The 14,555-nt window shown below is 52.3% G+C and overlaps 1 protein-coding gene across 2 annotated transcripts; it reads right to left on the minus strand.

Annotated features, from left to right (window-relative positions):
* Positions 1-333: 333 nt before the first annotated feature.
* ITIH3 (inter-alpha-trypsin inhibitor heavy chain 3) lies at positions 334-14,174 on the minus strand. Of its 2 annotated transcripts, none has more exons than XM_016121830.2 (22): positions 14,082-14,174; positions 13,426-13,446; positions 11,991-12,157; positions 11,801-11,905; positions 11,372-11,534; positions 10,720-10,833; positions 9,612-9,737; positions 9,205-9,321; positions 8,754-8,922; positions 8,055-8,180; positions 7,569-7,750; positions 6,192-6,377; positions 5,888-6,027; positions 5,085-5,239; positions 4,369-4,383; positions 3,299-3,322; positions 3,016-3,051; positions 2,745-2,858; positions 2,047-2,251; positions 1,180-1,352; positions 882-993; positions 334-585 (listed from the first exon to the last, which is right to left on the minus strand). In XM_016121830.2, exons 1-22 carry the CDS (start codon positions 14,172-14,174, stop codon positions 456-458), a joined length of 2,673 nt encoding a protein of 890 aa, XP_015977316.2. In that variant the 3' UTR covers positions 334-455. The 2 variants fall into 2 exon arrangements, with proteins under 2 accessions (XP_015977316.2, XP_015977317.2); XM_016121831.2 differs by having other exon boundaries at positions 470-585; positions 1,271-1,352.
* Positions 14,175-14,555: the final 381 nt, after the last annotated feature.

A 14,555-nucleotide genomic window follows, 5' to 3' on the forward strand; every position in this document is an offset into this window, starting at 1 on the left:
GGATCTTCAGGCCTGAAGGTCCTGATAGGAGCTTTTAAGTCAGAACCTCTGATTTTTCATATGACCCTCCTGGACTCTGAAATACACTCAGCCCTTCCCAACTTCTCAGAGCCTCTTTGTTTCTGAGTCAATTCTTGATTTTTTCTTTTCCCAACCATCATACATTTGACTCCCTAAAGTGCCACCCCAGTGAACCCTATCATTCAGCCGCATTGGTGGGGAGGCCTGGGAAGTTGCCTTCCCAGCAGTCAGACCCTCCTTTGAGCTGCCTGGGAGTCCAGCTAGTGTTCCCTGGAGCAGGGGCTCAGAGAGGCATACGCAGGCTGGCGGCAGTCCGGTTTCCACCCTGGTTTTTATTGTATTGTTGCAGCCCTCCCTCAGGCCCTGCCCTGCGCCCCTGTTCCAGCTCCCAGGCAAGCTGAGCCAGCCACCTCAGCAGGAGCTAGTGTGGCTACTCAGAGCAGGTTGGGGACAATGTAGTCACCGTGGACACCGTCAATCAGCCCTTGGCCGTTGTTGTGGACAAACCAGCAATCAACCTTTGTGCCGATGCTGACATCCTTCCTATAGTCTTTCTGGGAGCCCCTGAAGAAATAAGAGAGATACACAGAATAGGCAAGATTGAAAAAGGATGCAAAGTTGCCAATCCTATGAGTCCAGAGCTCTTTGGTCAAGAATGAGGTTGCACAGTCACTCTTCCTAGGGACCAAGTTTAGCCTTTTCCTGATTAGAAGGGGCTAGAGGGGTCCAAGACTCCAGAGGGAAATGAGGGTACCCCACAGAAGACAAAACCCTGCCGGGCTGATGTGCATGGGTAGAGAGGGGTCTTTCCTCCTGGTTTGTCGCTGGGTAGGGTGAGGGCGTGAATGGAGTCTCCTTACCTGGTGACTGTCAGCCTATGGTTCTTCACCACCATTGTGGCATGTGGCTTTGTGGGGTCAGAGCCTGAGTGGATGTCAGACACTTTAAAGTCAAAGGGATGGAAGAATTGTCCTGAAATAAAAACATTCACACTGTCAGCTCCTGGCATCACCCTAGGTGATATGGCCACTGGCCTTTCAGGGTTAAGGCAAAGGCTGAATGGGATGCTGTGTGCTGGGTCTGAGGTAATTAGGATGGCTTTTCACATGGCTTTTCTTCTCTGCCATGTGAACAGCCTGAAGCTTGAACATTCCATACCCAGCAGCCCGTGTGTCTGTGCTGACATCCGGTGACTGTCTACCACATAGAAGCCCAGAAAGTCCTGGTGGACAGGATGTTTCTTCCACACCTGGTGCAGGACAACCACAAAGGTAACCCCATCTCCAAAGGTCACAATGATGTTCTTCTTCCTGTTGATCGTTAGGGACAGCCTAGGAGAGAAAGAGAGGGCAGCAAGGGGCCCAATGGCCATAACACTGGACATCTGAATCAAGGGCATCTCAGCAGGGCCTTCTCTGTGCATGGTGCCTGAGAGCACACAGACCCCAGAGACTATCTCAGAGGCAATGGACAAAAGACACTTTATGCGTGCTGACTGTGCCCTCCACCGAGTGGGTCCTTGCTCCTCCATAAGCAAGAAGTGGGGCTGTCCTAAGAGCTTGGAGACCTGGAATTGAGCCCCAGCTCAACTGCTGGCTTCCTGTGTGACCTTGGGCAGGTCCTGCCCCATCTCTGAGCCTCAGTGGAAGTAACACCCCTGCCCACCAGGCTCTGGGTGATCTAAAGACACAGGAGAGGCTGAGTAGTTTGACAACTAACAAGTTTAGCCAGAAAAGATGCAAATAGGATTATTGTTATCAGATTGCCAGGTCCAATTAATGCTTTTATCCATGCAAACTTCTCAAGGTCAGCCCTGTGAACTTCTGGTTCTGACAGGGGCCCCAGGGGTTGGTTGGGGTCCACCATAGTTACCCTCCCTGGGCAAGCAGGAGCTGAATTTCAAGGCTACCGATTTCCCCTGTGACCCCACATGGAGTTTCTGTTCTGGGATTTCTTTACATCCCTTAGGCCTCCTTAGATCCTTAGACTATAACACCCCTCAGAGACTGAGTAGTGGGGTCTTACCCATCTTGTGTGACTGTAACTGTGTCCAGCCAGCTGAAAGTGCTCTGTGCAGCCGCATTCCACAAGGTAATCTTCTCCGTTGTCACCTCAATCCAGAAGTCCATCTGAGCATTGGCAATGCCCAGTTTGCCAAAGTAAGTCTTTCTGGTCTCAGAGTTGGGGTTGCCTCTTTTGTCACCAATGATCTGCCCGTTAACTGTGAAGCCTGTCAGAGGCATGGGGCAGTGAGAGACCATGAGACCTTCTGAGTCCAGCTGGCCTTTATGGATGTGCCTTCTCACTCAGCCAGATTTGCTGAGAAGTAGCAGAGTGAGGGCCCCAGGTAGAACCAGAAATTTAGAGCTAATACTATCTGTTCCTAGATACTTGGGTCACGCTGGTAGCTGAGGGCCTACATTGTAGATCTTCCCCTCGTCTGGGCTAGGGAGTGTTGTTCAGAGAAAAACTATTCCCCAGATACAGTTTGGATCCTGCTCCCAGGGCCAGGATCTCCCCAGGGGCTAACCATCTCCCTGGCACACTGGCCTCTGGGAGACTTGATGAGCCTGTGGGTCTGGACATCCCTCCAGGATATAATCTACATATGAATATAGGTGTGTTATGGGTAGAGTAAGGACCCGGTCCATGTGCCTACGCTAGGGGGCTCCAGGCCTTCCCAGGAAAATATTCTGGCTCCAGCCCCAGCCCATCGCCCCCACCTGTGATGGGGTCCTCAATGAGGCGCAGCACTGTGCCTGGCTCTTCGTCAATGTTAAAGCAGATGGCGTCGTCTTTCTCTGGGACTTGGATGATGAAATGGGGGTCCCCGTCCACTGAGAGTACATCAGAGAAGGAGCTGGCTCCCAAGGCCTCTCACTGTTCCAGGGGCCTCCCCTTGCCTCCTGGTCCCTGGGGGATGGGCTCCTAGATAAGAGGAGGTGCTGGGTTCTGGGCCTTGAGGCTCATCGCAGGAGGAGCCAAGGAACTCACCATAGTAGTAGGGTGTTAGAGGACTCTGGTAGCTGGCTGTGGACCCAAAGAAAGAGAGGGCTGAGCTAAACAAAGAGGTGCCAGTACCCCACCCAGAGTTTGGTCCATGCCTCTGCCCTTCCTGTCCCTAATGCTCTCAACAACTCCCCTCCCCCACAGTCTCCTCAGGATTTAATCATCTGCCTGTTCTAGAGAACCAATTTAGGAAAGACTCCAGTGGGGAATGGCACAGGGCCACACTGTGAGCAGTGGGCAGGGGAGTGCAGCAACAGTGTATACTCACTCAGGTAAGCCATGGAGGGGGTCTCTGAAAAAAGAAGCCGAAGAGCATTTGTGAGCAAGGTCCAGGGTTTCCTCTCCCCACCCCTATGCCTTCTGCTTGTCTTAAGGCTACCATTACCCAAAGAAGTCCCAACACTGACAGATCAAGGGAGAGGATATGACCCTTGGGTTTAGGCTGTAGAAATGGGGACATGACCAGGGAACTTCTTTCCAGGGCTAGTGGTAATATGGCTATAATTTTAAGGCCAGCAGCATGGCATTTTGATGTGGCTAAAATGCAAGCCATTAGATGGTCTTCTTGTTGATCATGAGTAATGCTCATAGCAGACACCATCCCCTACTTCTGAACTCCCATCCTACCCCCTGTTGGGTAGGCTGAGGCTCACAGCTGCCTGTTGTCCTTGGCAGTGAAACACCCACCCACCTCCACATATGCACTCGCATCATGCGCACACACACACCAGTGACTGTACATTTAACGGGGCTTTCCTGAGGGGAAGGTGATGGCCCAGTCCAAATGAGCTGCTTGGATAGAAAAACCTGTACTGATGGAGGTAGCCCTGCCTGGTGGTGATGGGCATGTGGGGGCTGAGGTTCCAATTTTATGATGAGAGAGTCTCAGAGTGCTGTGAATTCCAGCTCAGGCACTGGAACCAGACTGTCTGAGCCAAAGTCCTGGCTCAGCCACCTGCTGACTGAGCCCGTGAGCAGATAGACTTAAACTCTGTGTCTCAGTTTCCTCACAGTAAAATGGGAACTGTAAGAGGACTCCCTTGAATATAAGCACCTGATGTGGGAAATTTTGCTTATTTCGCAGGTCACAGAAATCTCAAACCGATTTTCCTTCCTTGGGCAGAGGAAGCTACCCTCGATCAGCTGACAAGGACCCTAAGGCTCAGAGAGGGACAGAGCGTGGCCCAAGGTTGCCATGAGTTGGCAGCAGAGCTGGGACCTGAACCCAGGTGTCCTGAGGGTCCCTTCCTAGGCTGGGCATCCTCAATGTGCTTGGAAAGGCCTTTGTTCTTTTGTCTCTCTCCTGGGACACCCACCCAGCTGTTGGCTGAAGCTCACCTACATCCACGGGCCCTGTGAGGGAGGAAGAAGATAAATGTGTTAGAAGCCACAGACCCCTTGTGTTGGGGCCAGTGTGACCAATTTGCTGCCTATCCAATCAGCCCTAAGCTGTGGGCCTCCCATCAGCCAGCTATGGTCCCACTGGGTATCCCCTGGAACCAGGAGCTCCTGGAGGCCAGAGGCCTTCCTTGGACCTGCTCTTTGCCTCCCATGTCCCCCAAAGCCATCACCCCCCCTCCACCCTCCTGTTCACTGAGCCCAGTTGCAGGTACACTCAGGACTCCCCTCTTTGGGTCTAGTTGAGCAGGCCTGAACCCAGCTTCTAGCTTTCAGGGCTATTTTTACTCTTATAATCCCTGGGAGTATGCTTCAGGCCTAACTTTAAGGCCGGAAGTGCTTCTTGTCTAACTGACTCCTTCCATGTTGCAGCCTAAGTCCTTTCACTGGAAATGGTCTGGGGCAGGGTGCCCCTGTACGCACATCCCTTTAGAGACTCAGAGGCTTCTATTCACTCCACATCCCTTTGTACATGCTGACAGCTTCACTCCCTCCACAACACCCTCCCCAGCCCTTGGCCAGTTTCAGTGCCTCTGGACCTGCTTCTCTTTAGTAGGTCTAGGTGGCCCCAGCCTGGCCCACTCTTCTTCAGAGCACCCACGGCCCAGGTCCTGGAAGAATTTTTCCAAGTTCTGGCTCCCACTCTCCATGCCCACCTTCTCCAGGCTTGTTGGCAATGTCCATCTGGTTCTCATTGTCCTCAGGCTTAGTCACCACCATGGAGGTCAGTGGAGTCACAAAGTGGTACTTGAGAGACAGGTCCAGGGCCTGGGCAGTGAGGTTCTCCTTCTCATCGCCAAGAGCATTTTTGCTGCGGAGAGGGGCAGGGCAGGAGGGTCAGCCCGGAAAAGCTCCCTGCCTACTTTCCCCTGCTCTGACTCCCAGCACCAGGCCAAGAGCCCCAGAGGCAGCCAGGAGCCCCCCTCCCCAGGACGGAGCCCACTAGTGCTTAGAAAAAAAACTAGTTCAACCAGCTCCCTGGGACAGATGGACAGGCTGTGCTTCTTCTCTGAGGGGGCTTCAGTTTCCCTACCTATAAAATATAAGGAGCTTCAAATGGCCACTGCCACTCATGATGAGCACTCAGCATATGCCAGACCCTACACCAAGGGCTTTACAGGTTAATCTCACCCCAAAAACAGCTGGCATGGCCCTCTCAAGTGGGCCCAGGCTCTGCCCTCTGGGGACTGAGGGCGGGATCCTAGCCTTCTCACCAACACTGTCCCCAAATGTCATCCTGGGCTCTGACCCTGGAATAACATTTTGAGGGGCTGGTAAGATAAGAGGGCAGGGCGACTGGGAGTGTGCGTGGGATGCACTTCCCCAGGTGCGGCCCAGTCTGCTTCTTCTTTGGCACTCTCAGAGCACAGCCAGCACAGGGGCAGGCACAGGGAGGTACTAGGGCAGTACTGGGGGCCCGGCGTGGGATATGGCAACGTGAGAGGTGGGCCAGGGTCACCGTTTCTCTAGCAACTGCTCAATGGTGAGGTAGGCCCAGAGCCGCTCGATGTAGTTCCCAAAAATGTAGTCCTGCTCTTGCAGGGCCTTCTCCATCTCCATCATATCCACCTCCTCTGTGAAGGTCAGGTCATTGATGGCCTGGGGCGGGGTGGGAGAAGGTGAGAAGCTTGAGGGCTGGAGCCCTGGAGCCAGGTGGGCCCAGTTCAGAGACCACCACTGCTGGACCATCAGCCAGGCGGCCAGAGCCCCATCGTTTCCAATCCCCCAACCCCAGCACACCTCCAGGCCCTGGCCCAGCTCACCCCATGGCCCTTCACATCTGCCTTAAAATTATTCATGTCCTTGTCCGCCAGGCGCCCGGCCACCACAATCTCAGAGCCATCATAGAAGTGCTGGTAAGTGTTCTTGGTGAGATCCAGGATGGCATTCTCAGGGTACGCCACCTCCACACTTGTCAGCAGCGGATTGGCCACCTCCTCATAGAAACCCTGGAGTCCAGATAGGTACCTGGTCATCTCAGGCCACCAACGCAGGTGGGCATGGAGAGGACAGAGAGGGCTGGTTCCCACTGATGCTTCCGAAGTTTGATGAGTCCCACAGGATAGGCAGTCCTGGATCCTGATCTCAGTTTCTATATGGCCCTGGCTGTGCCCCTCAATGTGTGGGATACCTCCCTGACCCCCTAGGCAGAGACTGGGAAGAATAAAAAAGGTAAGGATAGAGTTCTTGGCACATAGATCGTACTCCAAAACTATTGGAATGAAAGTAAAAAAGAGAGAAGGAAAGGAGGAGATGCTGACTAGAGAAAGTGATATGGGTGGGAGCAGATGAGGGTCAGGGTATGGAGGTGTGGGGAATCCACTTCAGAGGTGGAGACACAGTTATCTGCACTGCGGAGGAGTGGGTTACTGGATTTAGCAAATGAAAATACAGAATATGCAGTTGGATTTTAACGTTAAGTAATTTTTAGTATAAATATGTCTGTTATGGGATGAATTGTGTGCCCCCAAAATACATAGGTTAAATTCCTTATCCTTAGTACCTTATTTAGGGATAGAGTTTTTACAGAGGTACCTAAGTTAAAGTGAGGTCTTTGGGGTGGGCCCCCATCCAATATGACTGGTGTCCTTATGAAGGAGAAATCTGGACCCAGGGACAGGCACACATAGAGAAGATAATATGAAGAGAGAGGGAGAAGACAACTATCTACAAGCCAAGGAGAGAAGCCTGGAAGATCCTCTCTCACAGCCCTCAGAATGAACCCTGTCAACAAGTCGATCTTGGATTTCTAGCCTCCACACTCTGAGACAGTAAATTTCTGTTGTTCAAGCTACTCAGTTTGTTATACTTTGTTATGGCAGCTCTAGCAAATTAATGCAGTATCCTATGCAAAATTTGGGGCATACTTACACTAAAAAATTACTCATTTTTTAAAAATTAGAAATTCTTATTTAACCAATGTCATATATTTGATCTGGCAATCCTATGAAGGAAGCAGGTCTATTCTGTGTAGCCTGAGGATAAAATCAGAAACTTTACTAATGGGTAAGAGGTAACCAGAAGAAGATTTAAACCCAAGAGGAAGTTCTTTTTAATAACCGAAATTGTCACATAATGGAACAGCTTCCTGAGGAAGGAATGAGCTCCTCATTCCTGGAGGCATGCAAGACAAGGCATACCTGCAACTGCAAGTTGGCATCAGAATCCTCATAAATGCGCCGGGCAAGCCCATGGTTCTCTAGGGCCATGCTTTCCAGGAAGTTATAATTCAGATTATTGCCGAAGCCCAGGTTATATAAGGGGAACTTGCCCCCGATGGCGTTCCGCACGTTCTCCTGGATTTTGGCGGGTCTGCTTTCACCTGCAGGAGAAAGTGGTATTTACATTCTAGCCACAGTCCCAACAATTGTCTGGACCAGCTTTGTCTGATAAGATCTGACTCCTACACATGCAGAGCTGATGGAGTCATGACCACAATCCATCATCAGGGCAGAGGGTGGGGAGCCCCAGCAGGAGGATGTAGGGTCCTGCCCTTGAAGAGGGTTCACAAGCCATGAAGGATCCTGGAGAGAGCTGCCCGAGGTCTTGCAGCAAGCAAGTGACAGAATCAGGAGCGGCAATCAGACACTCTGGCTGTGATTCAGAGCCATAGCTGCCTGCCTCACCGACATTGGCGTCCCCATCGGTCAGCATGATGACAATGGAGGTGCTCCTCTCTGGAACGCTGTGTTCCTCCCAGGCCTTGTTCAGCATGCTGATGCCTCTCAGCAGCCCGTCATTGATGTTGGTCACTGTCACACAGACAGACAGGATCCTCAGGGCGCCAGGGTGAAGGAGATCAAGACAGAAGAAGGCCCTGCTCACGTGCCAAGGACCCTGTCTGCCAATGCATGGGGGCACTCCGAAAATACTGATAAGTGAGTAAAGAATGAGCAGTTAACTCTTTTAAGTGGGGGAGAAGAAGACCAGACTCTCAGCATTGCAGGAAGGATAGGAGCACATGGTGACTGTAAAAACAATTTGGAAAACAGATGGACTCCCAGCCCCTCACTGGAAGGAGAAGGGAGCAATAAAGACGTCACTATTGATTTTCTGTAAGAAATGGCTAATGATGAGGGTTCTCTATGGCCTTAGCTTGCTGGGACTTGTGGGGCACCAGGATCATGGGTTAGAAACAGCGAGTTTTCCTAAACCACAAAGAAGACACCCCGATATCAAGCCTGAAGATCCCCCCCACTCCCACCTCTGCCCTCAGCCAAGCTCTGCAGGGCCTGAGCCAGCAGAGTCTGCATCCCAAGGACGAGGGAAACAGGCTGCTCAGAGAGAAGAGCAGTGGGAAAGTCTGCTCTCTCCTCTGTTCTTACTTCCTTGATCTTGAATATTCCTCACAAATGTCCTGGCCTCCTGAATGTTCTCAGGAGTGGCTTGAACTAAATTGTCTTTCCAAGTGGTCACATCTCCACTGAACAGGATGAAATTCAGGTAGTCTTCTTCTTTCACATCATCCAGGATTTTGAGGAGGGCATCTTTTGTCTGGGAAAGAGAAAGACAAGCAGACAAGAAGCTGGGAGATGGAGCCACAGATTGCCCAGCGTCTTTCCAGCCCTGCTGGGCTGGCCATGGGGCCTGTGCTGTGCCATTTGCAACAAAAAGAAGCAGATGCTTTGTGCCTTTTTTTTTTTTTTAAATCCCGTACCCCTTTCTCCTCTTTCGCTGGAAATATCTGATTTGTCCACTAAAACAGAACAAAACAAAACAAACAAAAAAACAACTCCCCCCCCCCACCCTAACCCCAACACGCAAGGAGGAGAGTACCTGCTCCATTTTCCGACCATGCATGGAGCCGCTGATATCAATTACGAAGACCACACTCTTAGGCACCGTAGGAAGGCCTTGAGGTGCAAAGAAGTGCACAAAGTAGCCATTGACTATCTGGAAAGGAGAAGGAGAGACTGGAGGCCCATGTCTCTTTAGCAACCTCACACTGGCAACTCTTACAAATAGAAGCAGACATTTAGCAGGCCAAGATGTGTGTTCCCACCCTCCGGGGGGTGCCACACAGGCTCTGGGCTGCCTGCCACCCCCATGCCCTGCAGGTACCTCAGCCTTGGACTATGGATTGAGGGTGATGGCACTAGATGCAGCTGCAGTCCCTCCCACATCAGCCCTCACTCCACCATGATGTGGATTTGACCAGCCTGACAGAGACAGTAAGGCGGTACCTGCACATTGGCTGGAGACTCTCTGTTCACATCATAGGTGATGGTGAAATCTCCATTGAGGAGGGAGTCCTTACAGGTTGGGCATGAACGCTGTTGGTCCAAGCTGGGCTTGAAGGACACGTGGCCCTGAGGGAGAGAGATTAAGGGCCTCGCTCGGTTTGCCCAGGGGCACCTAGTGAGCGGAGGGCTGCCCTCACGGGAGGCTCCTGGAGATGGGCACCTGGGCAGCCCTGCCAATGTTCAGCTTGCACTGGCCTTTCTGAGCACCTCTCTCCCTTTAGAGAATAGGCCTCCTTGAAGGACATGAGCTTGTCTGATTCGGCCTTTGTCCTTCCCTGTTCAATGGGCCCCACAAGTCCCTTCGCTCAGTCTACTTGGCACTGAACACTGAGAAGCCATTTAGGGAGGAGACTTTTGCACCATGAAAAGGAACTTCATGTTGGGTGGTATTGCATGCATTGGTGCCAAATGGAGGGGGAAGGGGAAGGAAGCGGAGCAGGGAGGTGGGAGAGTGCCCAGGGCAGGGTACTGCCCTGCAGAAGACAGCAGCCCTCTGAGTATGTGCTCCTCGGGCCTCGCCCTGGAAGTCCTGAGTTACCGAAGTTTGATATTTATGTAAACATTTATGCATCCACAACCAGCAAGGCCCTGGAACGGCTGGGAGCCTTGGGGACTAGAGCCAACCACCAGCACCAAGAATAAAGTTTCCTTTCATCTTTCACCCCTCAATGTGGAGTCAGTAGATCTAAATGACCCCGTTTGGCCTCAGTCTCCTTATCTGTAAAACACGGACATTAACCTGCCCTGCCTACCTCCCAAGATAGAATGGGACCAGGCTTGATGAATGGTTCCCCTATTTCCCCACCCCTTGCATTTGAGACCCCAGTTTCTCTGCTGGATCATCGTCAGCAAGCAACCCTATGCCTTCAGCATCCTTACTCCTGACGCAGGTGACCTGGGAGACAGTTATGATTATAGATTTATCTCCCTGCTCCTCACACACACACACTTGCACCAGCCTAGCCCAGGGCTTAGACTGGTCCTGCTAGGGTCTGTGTTCCTGCCCCTGCCCGCCCCGCCCCCCAGGCCTGAGAGGCATCTACATCACCTTTTTCCCTGAGAAGGACTTGGTGAGGGCACTGCCTAGAAGGTCATTGGTGATGAATGAGGCCTCAGCGTCCAGTGTGCTGATGCCCTGGGGCTCGAAGATGTCTGCCTCAATCTGAAATGTCCAAAGGTAAGGAAGTCTCACTCCATGACAGTGCGGAGGCTAGCCTCCAGGACAAGGCCAAGGAGAAGGAGATGGGTCAGTGACGGTGCAGGGACAACTCTGTGACAGCCACACCTGGTGTCTCTCACCGAGAAAATGACCAAAATTGCCCATCGATGGTATTCTAACCCCAAAGCTCTCCCTCTTTCCTGTTAGGTGGTGTTTAAATTCCACTGCTAACGCGTTTCCTTACACTTTCAGCTCTGATGTAGGTAAAACACTCACACGACCAGTTACAAGATATACAGAAACACTTTTTGATGTGGCCCCCAGCACCCAAGGATCTGAGTAGGCCCAACCCAGCCTCCTCCCTCTTGCCCAGTTGCTGTAGCCAGAACCATTGTGATTTCCCCAAACTTCCTCAGCCAAGTTGTGGGGCCGAGACTTCTGTGTTCCTGACCCTGCTCTGGACTCTGTCCCAAGGGCTCTACGCCAACCCCTCACCCTATCCCCCTCAGTTTCAGCAAAGGCTGCAGGGGTGCTTGATTACCTCAAAGTGCTTGACCAGTTGCTTAGGCTGGACCTTGAGGTACATCTCATACTTGCCCTTGTGCCTCTTCAGCAACTCCTCATAGGTTAGCTCAAAGGTGATCTTGCTGCCTGCAGCCACATTGACTGAGACCGTGAATTTCTCCAGCTTCCTCCCAGAGGCCCTGAATGGGGGTGTAAGACAATGACTGCCTCCCTGACTGCACAACCTCACCCATCTTGGGCCTTGGATTCAAGTACTAGCCCCTTAAGGGAAACACCTTCCCACTCCAAGCCTTGGTTGCCTCGACTTCAAAATAGGATAATGTGAGAATTACAGGCACATTTTGCAATAATAATAGTAATAACAATAATGATAATTTCTGCTGTTGTTGTTTGCATCCCTGGCAACCCAGACATTCTCTTCAAGGCTTGGGTGGTCTATGCTTACTTGACCAAGCCAGCTGTCTTGCCCTGGGACACAGCCTTTTCATACTGCTTCTTGGCAACTTCCTTCTCCTTGACATTCCCAGGGTAAGTAACACCATCGATAGTCCTGCAGGGAAAAAGAGAGTTGGCCAGTTCATGTTGGGCCAGACTCCCATCCTGACCCCAGAGCCAGCAGCCAAGGAGACACCCACAAAGTGAAGTTGGTGATGAAGGCTGTTTTGGGTAGCTCCACATCAAAGGAAACCTCCTTGGCAGTATCTGCCCGGTTGACAGCCCTTGTGGTAACGACATTGTGAGCAAAGCGGGAGGTCACCTTGCAGCTGATCTTGGTGCTGTAGACCTCAATGCCGTCGACCTCCTGTGGGAGTAGGGATGGTAGTCAACAGTGGTGGCCTGTCAGCCTGGGCCACTGGAAACCAGGTCTTCAACCTTGCCATTCCCCTTCCAAGTTCCCTTTACAGATTTCAAAGCCTCTGCCTGGTAAGTGACCACTCTATTGTCCCAGTTATCCGTGCTGGAAGCCTGGACAGAGTCCTTCATCCCCAAGTTCAGTTGGCCAACGTTTTTCTGATGGTGGGTACATGGGCAGTCCTGTTGCGTTCTGGCCTGTGCTGGCTTTTGTGAGCACATCTCTCCCCTCAGAGATGAGGGGCTTCTTGGAAGGCAGAGGCCTTGTCTGATTCAGCCTTTGTTTCTCTCTATTCACTGGGCCCCACAAGTTCCTTAGCTCAGCCTACCTCGTTGCTCAGCAGCAAGAAGTCACTTAGGGAGGGGGCTTTTGTACCATGAAAAAGAACTTCCTGTTGTGCCAAGAGGAAAGTGGGGAGGGAGCAGAATGGGGGTTAGGGGGGAGGGGACACAGCTCTGCCTCCTTAACCCTGTAATCTATTTCTATGCAGCTGTAGCTGGTGAGATCTTATAAAAACCCAAATCTGACTCTGTTCCTGCTCCAACCTAAAGCCCTCCTGTGCTCCCCATCATCCTCAAGACAGTGTTCCCCATGGCTCTGAGATCCTCCAGACAGATTCTGCCTCCTCCATTCAACATGCTCCAGCCAAGCCAGTTCTCTGCTCCTAGTTCCTTTTGCTCATCCCTCACACCTCTACTTAGAAAGATTATGGTCACACACACTCCACCTGCCTACTGTGTCCTTTGGTGATTGCCTGATCCTGTCTCCCAAATAGGCACTTAACTACTGTGTGTGGGAAGGTCCTTCATGCCCCCAATACCTTCTTGTCCATGGTGAGGAGGAGGGTGGACTGAAGGGGGCTCTAGGGAGATATCTGGGGTAAACATGGATATAAAGATGCTTCATGGTGGTGGGACGGGGCCATGCACTGTGTGTCCCCAGCCCAGTCTGGTAGCAGCAAGTGCTTGGTGTTTGTGGAAGGAAGGACTGGTAGAATGGCTGTCCTGGGCTGCATCTGGTGAGGTCCAAGGGGACATGGTTCTGAGGCACGTTTTCCCAGGGGTCTTGAGTCACATGGGGGTATGCCAGGGCAGGGAGCTGTGAGCTGTTAGCCAGTTGTGAAGGACCTGCTGTGATGATGCACCTCTTTAGTTGTTGTGCAACCAGCTCCATCCTGCCCTACTCTACCCTGCCCCATTGCTGGTGAAAGTCCTCACCCCTTCCAGGAGGCTCCGTTTCTGCAAAAACAAAGATAAACAGAAGGGTCAAGCCGAGGCCAAGGCCACTGTGGCCAAGGTGCAGGTTCTGGGCTGAAGCCAGAATGACTCCCCACATATACCTTGAGGGGCCTCTGAACGCAAGACTCACTCAGAGCCACATGTCGAGCAGAAAGGGCTCTGAGGAGGTGGGAAAACAGATCTGGAAAGGGCATGTCTCCAGGCTACCCAGGGGAGCAGGGCAGGAACAAAACCCGGAACTCTCCCTGCTCTATATCCCCTGACTCACTCTGCCTTTCCCTGTACCCCAGGCCTCTGAGACCTCCTCTCAGAATCACTGTACCCCACAGAGCTTAGCTCAGCCCTTCCTAGAGACCTCCGCCTTTTTCTCAAAAGTGAACCTTTATAGCTCCTCAGTGAGGTGAGCAGTTTATGGTGCATCACCCATTGGACAGGTGGGGAAACAGGCCCAGGTAGATTTAAGAGCCTTGTCCAGGATTAGACAGCAGGTTTAGAGCCCAGTTCTCCCAACACCCAGCCCTGTCCCCTACAGCTCACTGTCCAACCCTCTGCCACCCCCTCATCCACATAGACCATCCAGTCTGGTATCTCTGCCTGTGTGACAGGCCCAGATGGTGAAGAGGGAATAGACTTACCTCAAGCAGTCGGGCATGGCTTCTTGGGAAACCAGAGGCCACCAAGACCGAGAACAGGGCCAAGATGAGGCAGGGCCACTGAGCAGATGCCATCGCTGAGCACACAGGCCTGGCCCATCGTCTTTATATGAGTCAGCTGACCAGTAGGGTCAGTGACCTGCAGCGCAGGGTAGGAGGAGCAGGAGGCAGGAGGCTTTCTGGGGAGCTGGGGTGTGGGTGGAGTAACAGGGCCTGGATCTGTCTGTACCAAGGGGGCGTAGTGGGTATTGTCAACAGTGTTGGAACTTCACCCCCAGGAACCGGGGCACATGGAGGCCCTGGGGAAAGCAAACCTGTGTGTTGGCAAATGAGCCCTGGGACTCCCTGTGTGGGAGCAATAGTGACAGGGTGTGGAGTCACATTTAAATCCAACAGCATCTCTCAGCATTGTTGCCTCTTACCCGCACCACTGACATGGCCTCTGGATCTCAGCCA

Source organism: Rousettus aegyptiacus, unplaced genomic scaffold (genome assembly GCF_014176215.1).
Source record: "Rousettus aegyptiacus isolate mRouAeg1 unplaced genomic scaffold, mRouAeg1.p scaffold_m13_p_4, whole genome shotgun sequence".
Classification (NCBI taxonomy): domain Eukaryota; kingdom Metazoa; phylum Chordata; class Mammalia; order Chiroptera; family Pteropodidae; genus Rousettus; species Rousettus aegyptiacus.

Coding starts and splice junctions, on each gene's coding strand:
- ITIH3 (XM_016121830.2), bottom strand. CDS start 14,174: ATGGCATCTGCTCAGTGGCCCTGCCTCATCTTGGCCCTGTTCTCGGTC. Junction 6,378..7,568: donor ATGCCAACTTGCAGTTGCAG/GTATGCCTTGTC, acceptor TCTGGACTCCAG/GGTTTCTATGAGGAGGTGGC. Junction 3,052..3,298: donor CCCCTCCATGGCTTACCTGA/GTGAGTATACAC, acceptor TTGGGTCCACAG/CCAGCTACCAGAGTCCTCTA.